The sequence below is a fragment of the Plectropomus leopardus genome, chromosome 2 (genome assembly GCF_026936395.1).
Source record: "Plectropomus leopardus strain MGB_pleo_1.0 chromosome 2, ASM2693639v1, whole genome shotgun sequence".
NCBI classification, from domain to species: domain Eukaryota; kingdom Metazoa; phylum Chordata; class Actinopteri; order Perciformes; family Serranidae; genus Plectropomus; species Plectropomus leopardus.
This window is the reverse complement of record NC_142177.1, coordinates 13744279-13763579: the sequence shown is the minus strand read 5'-3', so window position 1 is coordinate 13763579 and position 19301 is coordinate 13744279. Positions and strand designations below refer to the sequence as shown.

The 19301-nt window shown below is 41.4% G+C and overlaps 1 protein-coding gene across 20 annotated transcripts in view; it reads right to left on the bottom strand.

The window, feature by feature from the left end:
- Positions 1–19301, bottom strand: part of plxna1b (plexin A1b) — a 284396-nt gene that overhangs the window by 48938 nt on the left and 216157 nt on the right. For all 20 annotated transcript variants that reach the window (XM_088085695.1, XM_088085701.1, XM_088085692.1 and 17 more), the window contains 2 exons: positions 8467–8563; positions 5819–6009 (listed from right to left, as the gene is read on the bottom strand). In XM_088085695.1, coding sequence (XP_087941821.1) covers positions 5819–6009; positions 8467–8563 — 288 coding nt within the window. The remainder of the gene's footprint in view (positions 1–5818; positions 6010–8466; positions 8564–19301) is intronic.

The window sequence follows — 19301 nt, the reverse complement described above, 5'->3', positions numbered from 1 at the left end:
CTTTTCATAAATGTTCTAAAATTGCAAGAAATCAGTAAATTTGTAAAATTATTTTTAAAAGTATATGGACAAACATCTAGGGAAAAAGAAAAGAGCTAGGGGAAAATGTTATGTTTCTTATTAACATAATTCCATAGTTTAGATTATGTTACATAATTATTATAATTGTTAAACACAAATTTTGGTCAATTTTTTCCTTTCATTGCTCACTGCCTTCTTCCCATGATTTTGAGAGAAATCAAGCCAAATTGCTTTTCAAAGGGTTAACTTAATATTCACTGTCCATACACAAGAAAACAATGTGTCAATCTACTTATTTACCTCTCATCAAGGGAAGCAAAAATAATTAAACTACCCATGTCCAACTATCCACTATCCAACCTGCTCTCTATAACTCCATCCTCCACCTGGTACCTGACAATGATTCCCAGTCTAACATCATTATAGAAAAGTTGGCGGGCGAGTAAAAGCCACAAGTGTTCAGGACACCACTAACAGAAACACACAATGGGAACAAAGCCCAGTGTCATGCAGGCCGGAGCTGAAATGCCACAGTAATATAATTAAGGAGTGTTTTCCATCTTACACCAACTAGACTTCTGATGAACATCCCTCCTCCTTCCCTCGCCCTTTCCCTCTTCCTCTCTGGACTTGTGTCTTTTTAATTCACTCTCTGTCTCTTTGTCTGAGGGCCTGAATGCATATATTTTAGCTGGAGACAAAAGAGTGAGTGGCACGCTGTGGTGCACCAGTCAGAATCTTCAGATATGGTAATCAAATCTCTCTTTCTCTATAAGCTCTTGCTTATCAAAACACACACTCACACACAAGTTGTTACATCCACAACTCAACAACACAAACAAAAAGCCCTTTTTGATAAAAGCCATCAGCCTAAACACTCGCTCTATTCTCTTCTGGCCGTTGTGGCGCTTCACACCCATTCAAATTCCTTTTTTTTCCTCTTCGTCTCCGACTTGTCCCGTTGTGTCAGAGGCTTTGTGTGAGGCCTATTGTGGCCAGGCTGAGCGGCAGCGCACAGATAGCATCTGCTAGTTATAGGAACATGAGGAGGAGGAGGAAGAAGGGGGAAGCAGGGGACATGGAGAGAGATGATCTGAACATGGTGTAAGGTTTTCTGAAGTCTATCCATTGCATGAGAGATTCTCCACGAACAAAAACTGTCTTTGCCACTAAATGTTTACATGTGACTTCATAAAAAAAATGATAATTGATTATGTAAATCCTTATAAACATAAAGAAAAAAAACTATGACCGAAGTCAAAATCACACTGGGGCCAATTATATTACTGTAGCCAAACTTTGAGAGCATGTTCAGATGGCAAGATTATTAAATAAAGTAAATGAGCTTGATCCAGTTGCAAAATTACCTTTATGAGTAATAATTACTCAGAATTGGCTTGCTTCATTACTTCTCTCAATGCTGTAACAGTAAGACTTGTTGTTAAGCTTTAAAAAACAACAGGCGAATCACAGAGGCAGGTTCAATACAGGCCTCTAAAGAGGAAGACATCTTTCTTGATGCTGGTCGACAGAAGGAGGAAGGAAGAGACAGAAGGACAGGATAGATGAAGGACGATGTAAAGGGGAAGGGGAGCAGGAAAGAAAGGGAGAGTGAAAAGGGTTGAGGGGTTGAAAATGTAAAGAAAATGACAAGAAAATAGAGAGATATAAAGACGTGGCTAAAGCAAAAATTGGCGCTTAATAATATCATATGAGGGAGGAACGGTTGACCTCTCGCAAGTATACAAGCTGTGTAAATGTACAAAAACTTGCACACTGACAATTTTCCAAGCAATGTCAGAAAGTTTTTACAACAAAAAACACTTTCTCATACATAAAATATCACAAAGAAGCAAGACAAAAAAAACACACAGAGCACGGAAGTGTGCCACACGCTTAGACACCAGAAAAAATGCAAACCCCCACGCATACACACATACTGGCATGGCCTGTGTTGTTTTAATTGGTTTCTAAGGGCTAGCTGTAATGCTCTTCCTGTCCCCTAGGAGAAGGCAGGCAGGAGATGATGGATGATGGAGGGCCAGGCAGCATCCAAGGCCAGTACTAGGACACTGCTGCACAACACTGGGACACAGTGCCAGACGGAGAGTGTGTATGTTTGTCACGGTCTGTGTTGCTGTGATTTTGAAGATATTATGCAAACCATACATTGTAGCTTATTTTATCACAGATTTTTAACATTTTAATCAAACATTTTAATCTAAATGTAGTCTTCTCAGAGTGTGTGTGTGCCCCTGTGGGAGTGTTTTTTGCTTGTGTGAGTGTGTTTGCTTTTCACACACACACACACACACACACACACACACACACACAGAGTGTGTTTTGCTTGTTGTGAAAGTAGAACTAATTAATCTTAGTGCACAATGTCAGTGCAGAGAGAGAAAAAATGCAGCACAATAAAAATAGCACTTTAACAGCCTAACAGGCAAATTCTTGGTCTAAAACCAATCATTTACAGCCTAAAACATCAATTGCTGTGTTTGGAGAACAGCGCTTAGGTGCCAGAGTCATTAGTGGAACCGTACCCAACTGCACACTATTGAACAACGTCAAATGGGCAATAGCACACTTGGAAATGACAAAAATTGGTTTAATGCTTCCTGCTCTGAAAGCTCTGGATAGCTGTGTGTGTGTATGATATATATCTGTATGTTGTGTGCATGTGTGTGCTTTCACACTCCCTCTTCGATAGTGTTTCCGTCCTGGTCGAACACACATTCTCCGGTCCAAATGAAATTAGCGGCTAATCTTTCAGCTAATGGCCACATAGCAGCTAACATGCTGCAAAAAAATGAACAAAGCAGCCTGAATGAGAGAAAAAAGAAATGTTTCAAAAAAGGGAGCATCAAACATGGAAAAAGGGATTTGGCCAAACAGAGGGTAAGAAGTGGAGTAATATTCAATTTGTGTGGCGGATGTGATGCTCTTTGGGAGAACTAAAGAATGAAATGGCAGAAGAAAAGGGAGATATTTTCTTTGTCGCCTGCGGATGTTCTTTTGGCATTAAATGTCACACTGTAAATGTCAAAGGTGGAGAGGAGAGGTGAGGCTGGCAGTGCAGCGCAGCTCGGCTCAGCTCAGTGATAACGCCTCCTCCAGTGTCTCCCTCTTCTTCTATTCTTCTTTGTCTCTCCTGGATTTTCAAACCTGCCGTACGTTTCTCCTCCTGCTGTTTTTGAAGCTCTTCTACGCCCTCTTTTTGACTGCCACCAACATCTTGCCCTGAGGCCAGGATTTACTCTTCAAAATGCATGCAGCAGCACATGCTAGCACGCACACACACACACACACACACACAAACACACACCTACACCCCTTCACACACACTCACCACCATCTCTGTCTCTCATACATACACACTTACAAAACCCAATTGCCTCTGTATGCTTGTTTCAAAGAGATAACTGAAGCGAGCAAGAAGAGAGAGAGAGCATTAGCGAACGGATTTATCTATGTGCCAGTGCCCCAATTATCCAATATCTCCATTACGCATTCAGAGAGACGAACCCGTGTCACATAGGAAATGTACTGAGGGCTCCAGCCATACAAAGACTGCATCAGTGAAATGGGCATGCATTATAAACCATACATATATTTCACACTCGTTTAAGAAGAGAAAAATGGCACTCGTATTGACTGAGATGACGATTCTTCTTATTTGAAATTCAATTTAAAAAAAAGAATAGTAGTGTTAAAAGCAAAATGTTGAGACACTTCTTTCACGGTGGTGTGTGGCTTTCAAACCGAGCTCCGTGTGTGATTGTGAGAGCGTACATGTGTGTGTCAATCCCCAGTGGCGAGCTGTAGGAACAGTGACCCGGGTCATAGTCAGACGAGGACCACCGCAACGGATACCGATGATAACAGATGGGTACGCCGTGGTGTTTAGACGCCTTAGCTCACCCAGCCTGTCAGATGCACGCATGCACATACACATTCTGCGCCCATGGTGGGACACAATTAGCACACTTAGATATTCTCTGTTTCTTTGTCACCCTCCTGCACGCAAACACTCCAGACTACCACTCTCTCTGCCTCCTCAGGTGTGTGTGTGTGTGTGTGTGTGTGTGTGTGTGTGTGTGTGTGAAGCCATCATCTCTAATCATGTCGGTATGTTCAGTCTTGGGGTGTGTGAACTGCCTCCTCCTGGCCAGCCCATCTGTGTTGTGGTTGCAGTCATGGTGATGCCTTGTAAGTTGTTTATCCTCCCTGCCGCCTCGCCTCCTGTGACGTCCCCTTCATTTGCTGAGGCCAAACAATGACGCAGCACAGGTAGGGATTTCTAATCCCTTCTCTCGGAAAACTTACTTTTACTAATGAGCTGACTTCAGCAATCCTCTGATTTGCATCAAAAGGCGAGGCTTCAGTTTCAAAGTCTGCCAAACAAGAGGTAATCACAACCCTGTTACAAAGGGCATATTGTCGCTTGAGCCCCCTCCCACCTGACCCCTGCCCTAAAAAACCCTGACTTGTTTGTTGTTTAGGAGGTCGAGTTGCTGGGCAACACACACCACATAGCAAGCTGATGAGTCTGCTTAGACTCTAGCAGTGGTAAAACAAGAGTTTGTTCTTTAACTTGGATTCTGCAGCTCCATGTAATGTTGATTTTAGAGTGGGCTGCTCCCTGGCCTCACAGACCCTGGAGTGTGATACTGTGTGGCGATGGCGTCAGTTAACATTTTTGGCAAAAAAAAGAGAGTTTCATGAGGTTTTACCTTTAGCTATGTAGGAAGCTGAAACATGTGCATAAATAAAATAAATTTCTTGTCATTTATTTTTAACTTAGGTATAAATTCTGGATGCCAACAATTACCACCATGTGGTTTTATGCCTTTGTGCCCTTACAGTTTATATCCATGTCTGTGAAAACACTGATGCTTCAAACACATCTTCTCTCCGGCAGCATAGAAGATCTATACAATCAGCACAGTTTCAAGGTGGACACCCAAGATTAGTGTCACCAATTCAGTATCTGACCAAATGTCTCCCCTTCTGTTGCTGAGTTATGATGTTGAGTAGTAATGGCAAGAAAACTGTTGTAGAACATGTCCAATTGGACATTTGTGCCATATTTGAAGAACTCTCTGGAGGCCATCTTGAGATATTGCGTTTATGACAATGAGACAAACACAAGGTCACAGTGACCTTGGACCACCACATTCTAATCAATTCATTATTCATCAAATGAATGTTTGTTTCTACTTTGAAGAAATTCCCTCAAGGTTTTCTTGAGATATAGCATTCACAAGAGTGAGACAGACGCAAGGTCTCAGTGACCTTGACCTTTGACAACCAAAACCTAATAAATTCACGTTCGAGTCCAAGTAAGCGTTTGCACTAAATTTGAAAAAATTCCCTCCCAATATTCTAGAGATATCACATTCACAGAAATGTGACAGACAAGTTCACGGTAACCTTGACCTTTCACAACTAAAATCTGAATCAGTTCAGCCTTGAGTCCAAGTATGGGGACGGACAGACGTACTCATGGACAATCCAAAACCAAAATGCCTCCGGCCATAGCTATCACCAGCACAGAGGCATAAAAACAATAATATAGCTCTGGGAGGTTCCTCGTGTTTGCCAAACACTGCCTGCATTAGGGAGCATGTTGTTGAGTGGTGAGCACTTAACACTTCTATACAATTTAGAGAAGCGCGTGTGTGTAGGTGCAGTTACCATTGTGTTACATTGCTGAGCTGTAGGAGCGTACTGAGCTGCTATATGGTGTTTGTGTGATCACTGATGAGCATGTGTCATTACTATCATGGCTTACCTTGGTGATCTTGGGGTGAGCGCAGCGGCTGTTTCCTGTGGTGGCATGCATCCAAGTGCTGTCTGGAGGAGTACACTCCTGCCTCAGGGAGCACTTTTTCTCCTGTACGCACCAGCCGCACTCAAACCTGGGGTTTGCCTTCAGACACATCCCACAGCTGTCCCTCAGGGCATAGCACTTATACAGGTGCGCTGGTGAGGAGAAGAGGAAGAAATAGACAGAAAATGATGCAATGAGGACTTTTTTTGGAGCAAATGAGGCTAGGGAGAGAAAAAAGTTACCTCACCGTGATTACAGTTTGTTAAAGCTGTTACAAGCTAAGTAAGTAGAGAAACAACCTGAGGGGTTGAGCAGTCAGAAAATCAACAAAATACTTCTATTTTAAGTTTCTCAACTTCCACACAAGAATTCCAAAACTTCTTCAATGTCACTGAGACTAAGTTGAGTTAAGGTACTATTTCCCAGCGGCCTCAGGAATTGTACAGCGAAATCTTTTTTTTTTTTCTCTCTCTCTCTGCTATTCCATCCCCAAATCCCATTGGTCATGGAGCAGCTTTAAAGCAACCCTGTACCAATTACTGGCTGCTAAATGACTCCTCTCTAATTACATTAACATATCAGTATTTAAGACAAGCGAGCATCACTCACACGCCACCAGATGATTATCATGATTGAGAAATCGGGATGGGGGTTGGCAGTGAAGAGAGACAGACAGAAAGTGAAGGGGAGACTTCTTCTGGCTGTGGGTCGCCTGCAGTTGCACTTGAGGAGATTTACACTTGAGATAACACACAATGCATAGACACTGATGCATGCCGATGATGTTGTGTGCTGTCTATACTGCTGCATCTAAAAGATGTCATTTAGAAACACTTTGTCTCTGGAAGAACCATCGACTGTCAAAGCATTTTACGTTGCTTCCATGAATATAAACACCTCATTTCTCTGGTTTAAAGCGAGGTCCCCATATTCATACACATACAGGTATGTCTTGTATATGTTACAAACACATCCATAAAACAGTCAGAGACAAGAGCCTGAAAAATGTGTGAAATGTGAGACTTCAACAGCTTGCTTGGTACACTGAGACTTCAGGGAGTGACATCAATAAATGGAACGAAGTGACTCTGTGGTGTTACCTTACATTACTGACAAAATGGCAATGATCACTGCTTCACACGCTTTGGAGAGGTAACATCTTCTAATCTGAAATACCACACAAATCCCAGCTCCTCGCCGCGTCTTCAGCAATCAAAGAGGAACAAACAGGACCAGACAATGCAGCTGCTTCTGTTGTACACAATTTCTTGTGCATGTCTTCAACAGGCCATATCGAACGCAGTGGTAGCTGCAGATGATGTTACTTTACCTCACAGCAGGGGAATAATGTTACAGACCCCTGCTGTGCTTTACAGGCCACAACAATTATGGAGACAGCACTATAAAGACTGTCCTCCCAGTAATTATATCCAACAGACATGATCTCATTGTCTTCTTGCACTGTGGTGCATTGAGTATGTGTATGTGTTTAATCATTACCCTCATGGTACTTTGTTTGGGAAGAGAAGCGTACTTATACATTAGTGTGGATAATATAATAGTGTGTAAAAAAAAAGAACATACAGTGCCCTATATATTATAATAATAATACCTGTCAGTGGGAACATCTGGAAGCTTGCACAATAGGAGTGCAAGAATATATCCTTCAGGTGTGATAAATTATGATACAAGAATGTGACAGTGTGCATTGTGGAGCTGGAAAATGAGTTGCAAAACAAAAAAAAATGTGATGAATAAAAGCTTTATCAGTTGACCATGTTTTTTGCTCATTTTATAACTAACTAAAGCATTCTGCACAGTCCACGTGTATTCATCAATGAGCCTGATTGTACTTATAGACCACTAACATCCTAACAAATAGTTGAAGTATAACTTAAAACGATAACACCAGACAAAACACACCCATATGAATAGTTTGACAAAACAATCTTACCTCTGTTTGTTTTGTCAAACTACTGTTTCCAAGGTCAAGAATCAGCTCATTTACAACCATTCTCAGTTGGTGATTATCAGTGACAGAAAATCAATAATTAATCAATTTTTTCAAGTTTCAGTGTGGGGAAAGTTACAATGACTTGAGCTGCCTTCTGAATCAACATTGTGATGAATGAATCTTGCCAAGCGTTTTTCTTTTTGGTTTGTTTTTTTTTTTAACTTCTTTCTTACCCCCACTGTCAGTGTAAAATCTGATTTTGAAATGTGTTAAAAAGCTCTGATTTTTCCATCTTAGCATTCCACCTATTGGCCCAATCACTTTGCATAATGCAAAAACTGTGTCCACCCTTGTTCAACAAATTCACATTTAATGCTCCATTGCAGAGAAAATGTTGGTGTCTAAATTGATCATTTGAACACTGGTTTACACTCAAAACTGGGAGTTCACACTTGGCACACGGAGGAAGTTTCAGCTGGATTCAATCTGCACTCCTCACAGATGCCACTAAATCCTTCACACTGCTCCTTTAATAATGACACCCTCCCCTGGAGGATACCAAGCAAGTCTTTTGGAGACTAATAGAATTTGTTCATGCAGATTGAATACCTCGAGCCAATAAGGGTCGATACTGTGTGACACCACATTAACTCACCTTTGATGTTGTAGGGGTTGTCGATGACAAAGTTTCCGTTCCAAACCACGGACAAATCCACTGGCAGGTCACTGATGTCATTGCCCTCATAGGTGTACTGAAATGCAAAACAACAACATCGAGATTAGCATTCATAGTCACAAATTCATAGTCACGTATTGGTACCTAAAACAGTAATTTCCTTATACCAATAACATAATTGTAAGACATACTCTGTCTAATATTAAATTAGTAAAAGAGAAATCTGCCAATCCACAGAGCAAGCTCAGTTCTGCTCGTGGCTGGTAGTAATGTCATACCCTGCAGTGCTCACACAGTTGAAGGGCCATAAAAATGACTGATGAGAGACAGGCTATATTGTGATTTTAACACGCAGCACATCCGCCGCTGCCTGGCAGAGCGCAGAGTTGATTAAGAGATTGGAATCCCCATCACTGTATGACTCATTCCATTCCAGTGATGAATGAAAAGCCTAATATATCTCCAACAATAATATTCTCATCTAATTTCATTTTTGCATCCTGAACTAATAAGAGTTGAAATGTAATTGACTCGTCGTCGGCATAATCAGTTTTATGGAATCGCTTTAAATGAGACAACAAGCTTCAAACGCGGCGGTGTGATGGCACTGTGTTAACTGGAGGAATAACGGAGAAAGAGCTCCTGTGAGACTCCTCCCAAACTCCGAACAAATAAATTATCAGCCACGATTATCACCAGTAAATAAAATGCAGCTTTGGATGTTACATCACCCCCTCACCCGCTCCCAAACACAGAGGTAAACACACAATGATGTGAAAATACTCATTCATCAAGAACCCTGCATCCCCCAGTCTAACAGACATTCTGCATTATTAACTACTTTATTCATTAGTTTCCTTCGATATAACATAAAACAGATGCTAGATAGCAGGAGACTGAGAGTGGGTAAGACTTGAGATAGTCCATGTTAACCTAATGCCTCTGTCAGTCAAAGGCTGTCCAGTCACTCTCACTACCACTGGTATGGTCACTATCTGCGATGGCCTCGGGCTGAGAGATATCAGGACTATTCTCTTCTAGTGGAGTGGTGATAAAATCCATTGTGAAAGCCCCGAGCCTGAGGCTATGGGGCCCTCACAGATTGAATCTTGCTACAACTTCACCACTATGTGATATCACCCACTCCAATGTTACACTGTTGGATTTATCTTGACATCTGTAATAATAGTGAATCAGAATGTATTTGAGTGGGAAAGTACCACAAAATGTGCATAGAGAAGATAAATAAAATGAGAGGACGCAGCAATGTCACAATGTGCGAATGGCTGATTAATTCATTCTTCACTTTTTTAGCGACTGGATGATTTACACGCTGCGTGCCCCTAAGGCGGAGATGCTGATATCCAAATGAAGGAAGATGTCACCATGTATCTCAGAAGAACTACTACTTTGCTCTGGGAGTTTATTTTAAGGTGGAATTCTTTAAAAATGTGTTTTCGGGCACATTTTGGTGCTCTAAGTTATTTAGTAGCCATGAACTATTGAAGAGGAAACTTTTACCCCTGAGTAACTCCACCTGGGAGCTGGCCTGCAGAACACCCAGCTAGAAAACTTTAACAGAAAGTTTTATTAATATATGTCAAGCTTTCTGGCTTTACACTGCACCACTATACTATAGCAAGATCTTCATTGTGCAAAAAAAATATTGGTCATTTCATTGGTTAGTTGAGTGGCCAAAAGATAACTGACAGCTGTTTTTATCGACTCATCTTTCAAGGAAATTTGAATATATTAATATGTGTATATAGCAGCTGATGTTTATATAAATCCCATGTTTATGTTCACATTTGTTTAGCTTTTTTGTCCTTGTTTTAACTATGTCTATTTCTGTGTATGTGCATAGAGAAGACAAAAAAACCCTGAAACAGTTTCCATGTATGTGCATTCACGTATTTGGCCATTAGAGCTGATCCTGATTCTTCATTCCAAAAATAGTGAAAAACCCTTAGCTTCCATGGGAGGATTTGCTGCCTCTCTTTTACGTTTACAGTATATTAGTAAAATGAACATCTTTGGGCTTTGTTCTCAACAAGGTGTTTGAAGACATCACATTGGGCTCTGGGAAGTTGCAATGGTCCTTTTTTTCACTTCAGCTAGGGCTGTTATGGAGGAAATCAAATGTCACAATATTTTTTAACAAATACCTCAATACATATATTGCAACAATACTTTTGGTGCTTTCGTAAATATTTTAAAAAATGAAATTTTTGATTAATAATCATCAGTAATCTTGATATAATCAGGAGCAGATTATCAGACACTAGGTCCCTGGACATGGATATGCAAGAGGTAAAATGACTTAGTGGCTAAAGGCAAAATATAGAACAGTTAGAACAGTCTATTAAGTTTAGTAAATTACATTACTTTACTGTAATGCAGCCTTTAAAACCAGGAAAAGACAACACTTTCAATATTACAATGTCCAAATTCTAAAATAATATCTATCCCCACATCACTATCCACATAATAGACATATTCCAAGTCAGCAGACATAGATCTTCATGACTATTTTGTGTGAGAAGAACTTCTGTTTTAAGACCAGTGAACCTGGTATCTTAGGAGAATCAGTACAGCAGGCGTGCTGAAGTTACTACGGTGCAGTCATTTAGGAAGGGAAAGGTAAGTTTGAGGGTGGCAAGAAAAGGACAGTCTGAAAAGTGACAATAATACTGGACGGAGTGCAGGATAGTGCAAAAATAAAAGGGGAGAAGCGACAAGAGATGATGACTGGAAAATGTTTGGAATGGCTGATGGGTCGGAAAAGATGGAGGTCGAGTGAGCACGGAGAAGTGGAGAGCAGGGAGCAAAAAAAAAAAAAGAAAGAAAGAAAAGATGGTGAAAAGAAGGATGAAGGAAGTGTGGAGGGAAAATGGGTGGAGGGAGGATGATCCAGCAGCAAGGGTGAAGGAGAAATAGCGAGGGCGAGATGGATAGAGAGAGGTGATTGTGTGTTATTCTGTGGACACCATTAATTTACACATGGAATAAGAGGCCGTGGCTGGCCTGGAAGCGCCTGAGCTGGTGGGGGCTAAAGTGAAATTGGCATTTTCAATTTGTTCCCTGACATGTCTGCCTTGGTCTTTTCACACGTTCCTCTGCCTCACCCTCTCTCACTATCCCCCATCCCCTCTTTTCCGCTCTCTCTCTCTCTCTCGCTCATTATTCCTCCTCCCCCATCAGTCTCAGTCGCACTTTCTCTCCCCTACCTCCATTCCCCAGAACGCCCACACTCAAACAAGGAAATATGAAGCAGATTCCTTTATCGCATATACCAAACATGTCCGGAGAAGCACATGTGCACACTGTACTATAAATATGCATTCTGCACACGGGACACTTTCCAAGAGACGGATGCCAGCGAATGCATCAAAGATGGATCGCTCGGTCTATACAGGAAATAAAAAATGATAAATAAAAGCACATGAAAGCACAGGAAGATAAGACATTCACACAACAACACATGTTTGGGATGTCAGCTATTATTTCTCTTTGCTCAAGTCCGAGCTTATGAACTTCATTTTTTTCTCCCCTCCTCCCCCAAGAGACCACCCAGTCTGCCTGGGAACAACAGCACTTCCTCACCGGATAGAGATGGAGAGAACATGTGAGTGTGTGCATATTCATGCAAAAGAATGAGAAAAGGAAGAGGGAAAGAAAAGGACATGCACAGCGGCAATGCACAGACAACATGTGGACATGGAGAAAGTGAGGGGAGAAAAACAGATGAGACAGATGTGATAAAACATGGACTGAAGGTACAGTGAAGGAGTGAGGGAGAGAGAAAAAGAGACAGACAGAGCAGTAAAAAGAGGGGTGTTACCCAGCGAAGGGCAGCTTCACATTTGGCAATTGTTTAAGTGTTTCAAACTTTGCCACCAATCTTGATATAAGAACACTAGAAAACAAGAAGCTTCACACATTCACACTTGTCTCAGACTTGTCAAAACTGGAAGTGGTCAAAAACCAAAACGGTAGCAGCAGTAAATCTCCATTAAGCTATATCTTATGTAAACACTAAATAAAGAGGGAGAAAAGTTTGCTAATTGTTTCAGTTGGCCTGAATAACAAAATCTAAATGCCAGCTCGTATAAAATTTTAGACAGCCTTTCTTAAAACAGGTGGCCAGTCTAGCCAAAACCACTGACTGTATAAAAAGAGTGGACAGAACCACTGTGACGTCACCCATTGGTTTGTGGACTACTGTTTTGAAGCCTCAAGTTTGAGACGTGTATAGCTGCAGCCACATTCTGTTTGGAGGCTGCAAACCGCGACCACCACTACAACACAAACCCAACATGGCGGCTGTTATTTAAAGCCTGCTACAGCATGACATCGTAGTGAAGAAATATGAGGCCAAACGTAGCAATGATCCACTTTCTAATTCCTTATACACAAAGATTTGCCTTATGAGTCGCATTAAGTAAACCTTACCCTAACCCTAAACGTAACCCCCTCTCTTTCAGCTTAACACTTCATAGCAAGCTAAATGCTAACTTTGCAGTTGCTTCCGGGCTTCAGCTCCTAAACCGAGGGGTTCAGGGGACTGATCGTGGCCTGATTGTGTAGGAATAGTGGGCAAGTCATGAAGCTGTTGGGAAAGTCATGTAGCTGTGCAAGCCACAGCTGTATCTACTTGTCGAGTGTGGCATTTTGCCATCTTGGATTTTTGGAGCCAGAGATGTACACCTCTGGCTCCAAAAATCCAAGATGGATTTTAAGGAGAGTGTGGAACTATGGAGGAGTGATGAGTAGATCTGAAAAAGAGCCAGCAGCATGTCACTTAAAGCAGCCACACCCTTAATTATGCATTACTTTAAACTGAGTCATACAAAACTTCATCCTTTATACACTTGTAATGAATGTTGATATTAGCTATAGAGACCAAACATTTTTTGTTTTCTTTTGGTCCATAATGACTGTGGACATTATGGATGTGAAAAAAAAAATCTACACAGCATAGTATCATGATATTTTTTGGGTGGCAATATCATATCAATAAACGCATGCCCAGTTGCAATTTTGTTATTATATAAAATATTATCATTACAAATACAAATGCAACTTTTGGTAGCCTACTGAAATATTAAAAGTGACTTCTTTTTAAGTCCAATAGATACAATTTACTGCAATAAAAATGATTGAAGTGAGATAAACGGACTTAAAACTTTATTTAATGATATAAAACAGCAAAGTTTACCATTAGGAAATAATTTGCAGTTGAAAATGGGTAATAAATTGCAATATATTGTAATATTCAGCATCCATAACATGTTTGAAATTGCAATAATATTGTATTATGACTTAAGTATTGTGATAGAACTGTATCGTGGGGTCTCTGGGGATTCCAGCCTCTAGTAGACATGTTTATTTCTGCTGAAAGGTTAGCTAGCCGGAGGTCAAAATTGGACTTGTATTCCTCAGGTGGTCTGGAATATCATTCCCAAATTTGTGTTTGAGTAAAAGAAAGGCAGTTTTTTACTATGTATTGTATTCAATGGGTTGTGTGTTTTCCTACAACCCATAAGCCTATAATCTCTAATCTCAAACCTCCTGTCTGTCAGCCTCCAGTATTGGATGGAAGTCAGAAGTGTGTTTATCGTTTCAGAGACAGCAGGAGCTTAAGGACAATTTTCTCTATGTAATTCACTGCCAAATATGTCATAAGTTGTATATTATATCCATTTCAGTATCATTAACTATGTCTTTAATGCTGCTCTGTTATATCCCCTCTGGGCTGAAGACAGGCCACAGTAAAGGACACGGGGTCAAGCTTCCTTCCGTTTCCATCCCCGCTCCTCTGATCACTGGCCAATCAGAGCACTGCCTGTTCCCCCTCCGGATCATGAGAGGGGCCAATTCCGCTGATAGAGAAATAGATGATAGATGTGTGTAGGCCTCTTAACCCCTGCTTTACACCCTGACAAGTCCTCTCCCTGATAAGCTGCACCACACACACGCTGGAAGTGTGGAGGTGCTGACAGCTAAAACAACACTGCCTGTCCTCTCTCCTTCTTTTATTACCCATGTTACAGGTCTGTTTGCACATCCATGCTCAGGGGAGGGGGGTGTATATTGAGAGGGGAGGGGGACTGGGATCTGCTTGTACCTTTTCTCAACAACAACATGAATATTTAGTTCAGGGAAGTGTGTGTATGTATGTATGTGTGTTTAATGGGCAGTGGGCATAGGAAAGGTTAGGTTATGATCCAAAGCTCATCTCCTCTCATTGCACTGAAGGCTTATTAAACTTTCATACTGAACCAGTGTTGCACTATACACAGTTCAGGGAATACACACATGCACCCTGGTACATGGTTTATTCACTGCACAGCAGATTCCAATATGAAAATGCAAACATTAGGCAGGTTACTCTCTCAAAAGGTCAGGATTTGCATGTGTGAAGGGGAGATAAAAAATTGAAATGGAGCCACAAACCCACTATGATCTATATTCTATGATGTAATCCCAATGATTGAAACAATCCTTTTGTCTGTAGCCTTTGACCCAAGGAAACATGGAGGGCCAAAAAACAGACTGAAGCAGGGATGCATGATAATATTGTCACATCATTGGGCAATATTGGCTTTAAAATAAAATATTAGTATTGGCCAACATGCTGATTTCTGCAGATTTTTTTAATTGACAAAGTGGACAGGTGCAAAAAATGAACCCCAAGTTGAAGTATTTGTCTTTTCTTTCACAAAGAAAAAGTATTACACACTGAAAAGCGTTCAGAGCAATCCAGTGTTCAGCATCCCTAAACTGAAAATGAGTGGAGGGGGTTTGCTGGCATTCCTATTACATTATTTAGTTTTTATGATGCAAATATGAAGAGAAAATACACAGATAATTACAAAAAAACTGAAGCAACAGAGAAAGAAAGGGACAAAGATGAGGAATGTGCTAAGTTAAATAATGAATAGGCACTTCAAAGAGAAGATAAATACATAAGAAGAACCAGTGAAATGGGCAGAGAAATAAATAAATAAATCGTGAAATAATGACAGAAAAAATAAGGAAATACATTTTGCCAATGAAAACCATCAGGACTTTTGTCAGTGAAAACTGAAGGAAGGAGGAAATGATGGATAGATGGAGAAGGAGAGGTGAAGGGAGGCAGGTATGAAGTAACATGGGGTAGCTTCTGTGAGGGTCACAGCCTGATAATTAGTCATTTTGAAGGCGTGCGCAAGCTGGACGGCTAAAAATACCAAACTAGCCCAGGGCGAGCCCATACTCAGATAGAGCAGGTTACTCTCTTCCTCTTTCTTCCCTCCGTAGCTCTCTCAAGGTGACAACGTCAGTTACCAAAAAATATGACCTGACAAAACATCTTTCAATCCAGATTATTCTCGATTTAAAATACTTTTGTGACGCAGTTTTAAGTCACATTGGGACAGTGTGGAAGAAAAGTAGAGGACAGGCACTGAATGTTGGCCCATGTGAAATGAGTTGTATGTCAAGGTATAAATGTATACACAACAAACACACACACACACACACACACTAACGCACACACACACACACACACACAACTTCCAGCAAGATACGGCTTCCTAATCAAGGATCAAGTGGTAATCCTTCCTATAGCTTAGCCTGTGTGTGTGTGTGCGTATGTACTGTATGTGTGGGGTCAGGCGGCGTGGAATCAGCCCCCGCTCATAATAGGGCCCTGTTAGCCAGTGCTAATCGCTAATGCTAACAGGATTGGAGGGCATGGCTGGACCCAGTTACCCAGCTTATCTCTTGGACACACGCACACACACGCACACACACGCGCGCGCGCACACACACACACACACACACACACACACGTGTGCATACAAGCTTGCACACAAACTTTCTTCATTGATGGAAAGAAAAGGCGAGAGGGGAGGAGGGGGGAAAATGCTGGCTTGAGGGAAAAATAATGCTGCCATAGCCAGTGTTTCTTATTTTCCAGCCTTCGCATTAAGCTAGTGTAAGCTTACTAGACTGCTCCCAGGACAAAAGCCTGATTTTTGGTCGTTTGCAGAAACGTCCATATTTTCAGTATCCTCACCCCTTTTCCTCCTCTGTCGACTCATGCCATTCTTTTGGTGGCCATTCTCCCCTTCGCAAACTCCACCGCTCAGTCTCAAAACTGTTTATTTTGCAAGCCATCAGCCACCAACATCTATTCTCTCAAATGCATGACTGCAGTGCCTTATGATCTATAAAGCAGCCCTCGGCAACACAACACACGCAAACAACTTACACATTTTTACTGTCTTTATCTGTTTATCTGTCTTTGCAAGCAATGGTGGAAGTTGGACTAAGTCATTGTTTTGATAGAAAAGTAAGTCTCAAATTTTTGCACTCAGGTCCCAAGTCAAGACAGGAAAGTCCAGAACAAAGTTCAAAGGCCAGAACTTTTGAGTTTTGTTTCCTTAACAAGTCATTATGTGCCCTTGACCAAAAGAAAAGCCAATGCTGAATTTAACTAAATCATTAATGCTTTTTAAAATGTGCATGTATTTCTTGGTGAAAAGTTATTTAATTATTGAGTTTAAATTAGCTAGGTATTAGCTTGCTGACCTTTTTCTTTTAAACAAAATTATCTTGGGCATAATTTTTCTAACTGCTTTTCAGTATTTTGACAATAGTTCTTCATGGTTCTCTCCTGCAACTTGATTGGATGCTGTGAGATTGGATCAAACAAGGTGGCTCTGGGGAATTAACTGTCGACTTGCTGGGAATGTACAGCAGTTGTGTTTCAAATGAATGAGTCTGACGTTTGAATCTTTGGATTTGGGAGACAGAAACAAGTATTTTCAGATCAAAAGGCTCAGGGCCAAGTTAAGTCACAAGTTACTGGTGTTCAGTCCAAGATGAGGTCTAGATCTTTTTTTCCCTAAGTCGAGACTAAAATCATCAAAATTGAGACTCTGGTCCAAGTCATGTGACTCAAATCAACACCACTTGATGGTGGCTGGTTTTTAATCTCAGTGCCATTAATAACAGGGGTGGAAGCCAAATGCACTCTTCACACAAACTCCTTCCACCTTCATTTTAATCTCTGTTACTTTAATTTCCTGTTCATGAAGCAACTCTTATTGCTGATGTCACAATGTTTCAAATGTACAAATCAATTTATTTATGGCAATAAATGTTTTAATAAAAGGCTCTTCTTTATTCAATTACAGCACCGAGTGTTGCGTCTCTTGTGAAATACTATATATAAAGTGGAAATAGAACGTGGTTCAGTTGCTATGATATCAATCAACCTTACAGCAGCATATCAGACATTCACTCGGAGAATAAGCAGGTTATAATGCAAACAGTGTGTGTTAGAGGTGTCTGACTTCAACTCAAGCTACTGCATGGATTTAAAACAGCCTCAAATGCATTCAGACAGAGAGACACGGAGGCAGGCAGAGGTCTTCCCCCCAGGTTTAACTACTGTCTCTCTGCTCAACTCATCAGACTAATAGCATAAGAATCTTAACAATCCCCTCTGCTGCCTCCTTTGCCTATCAATCCATCACACACAACTGAACACATTGAAGGGTGGAGCGCTGCTGTAAGAGAGAGGAGATGTAGAGTAAAGGTTACAGATTGCGGAGATACAAGGAGAGAGACAGAAATGAGAAACAGATGATGGAAGTGGGGTGGAGGATGGGTGGAGAAGCTGGCATATGCTGATAGCTGAGCGGCAATTAATTCTTATTTATCCAGGACAGGAGCGTGGGAGCTGTGCTCTTCACCTGTCAGGGAGGAGGAGAGGCGGTGAGCCAATGATGGGATGGAGTTGAAGAGGAAGAAGGAGGCTGGAGAGGAGGAGGAGGAGGTAGAGATGGAGACAGGTAGATGACTGGGAGAGCGGGATGTTGGAGAATGAAGAACTGCATGTGAGGAAAGTGAGAAGGGGAAGGCGCTTTCTCTCTCTCCCCTCCCTCACTTTCAGCTGCTTCATCAGAAGATGGATCGCAGAGCAGTCAGTGTAAACACAAACAGACTGTTACAGAGTAAATGTGTACATTTGAGTAAGCAAGCCGCACGCACAAAACCTCACTGAATTCTCACAATCGCCCACACACAAACAAAAGCAATGTAGTGCCCCAAAATCAAAATGGAATCAGTGCTGTCTGAGGGATCACGATTTATGGACAAAGTAATGAAACGAAGAACGCTCCTCAATCTGCAGGGCTCCAAAATAAATTCTAGTGAATCTCCCATGCACTTTCAATCCACCCGCACACTAAACACTCACACACACACACACACGCACAGTCTGCAAGCCAATTAAAACAGTGTCAGTGTGTGCTGTGGCTGACTGCGGTGGCAGGTCTAGTGTTTATATCTCATTAAGCTGTGCCAGGCCATGCCAGACCGGGCTGTACCATGCTCCGCTGCGCCTACCCTCCACCGACCAGCGCCAAGGCCCTCATTAGCCTCGTCTCTGCCACCTTTAGAACTGTGGATGTGTGAATTTATGTGTATGCATTCAAAATGAAAGGATTTTTTCCACATAATTTACCTTTTTTCAGTTTTTATATCTTAGTTAGTTACATCTTAGTTCCATCTTTAACAAATCCCTTAAACTTCAAAAAGTCAGAGAAAGTTTGCATCAGCACTGTGCTTCGACTCTCTCTCTCTCTCTCTCTCTCTCTCTCTCACACTCACACAGACACAGACACACACACACACACACATACCACATAGGGGTTGTGTGACACTATTAGACCAGTGTGGTTTGTGTTAACCGCTCTCCCCGCAGCCATGTTTGGCCTCCTCTCTAGACCTCTATTTGCTCCACCTATCAATCCACTCAT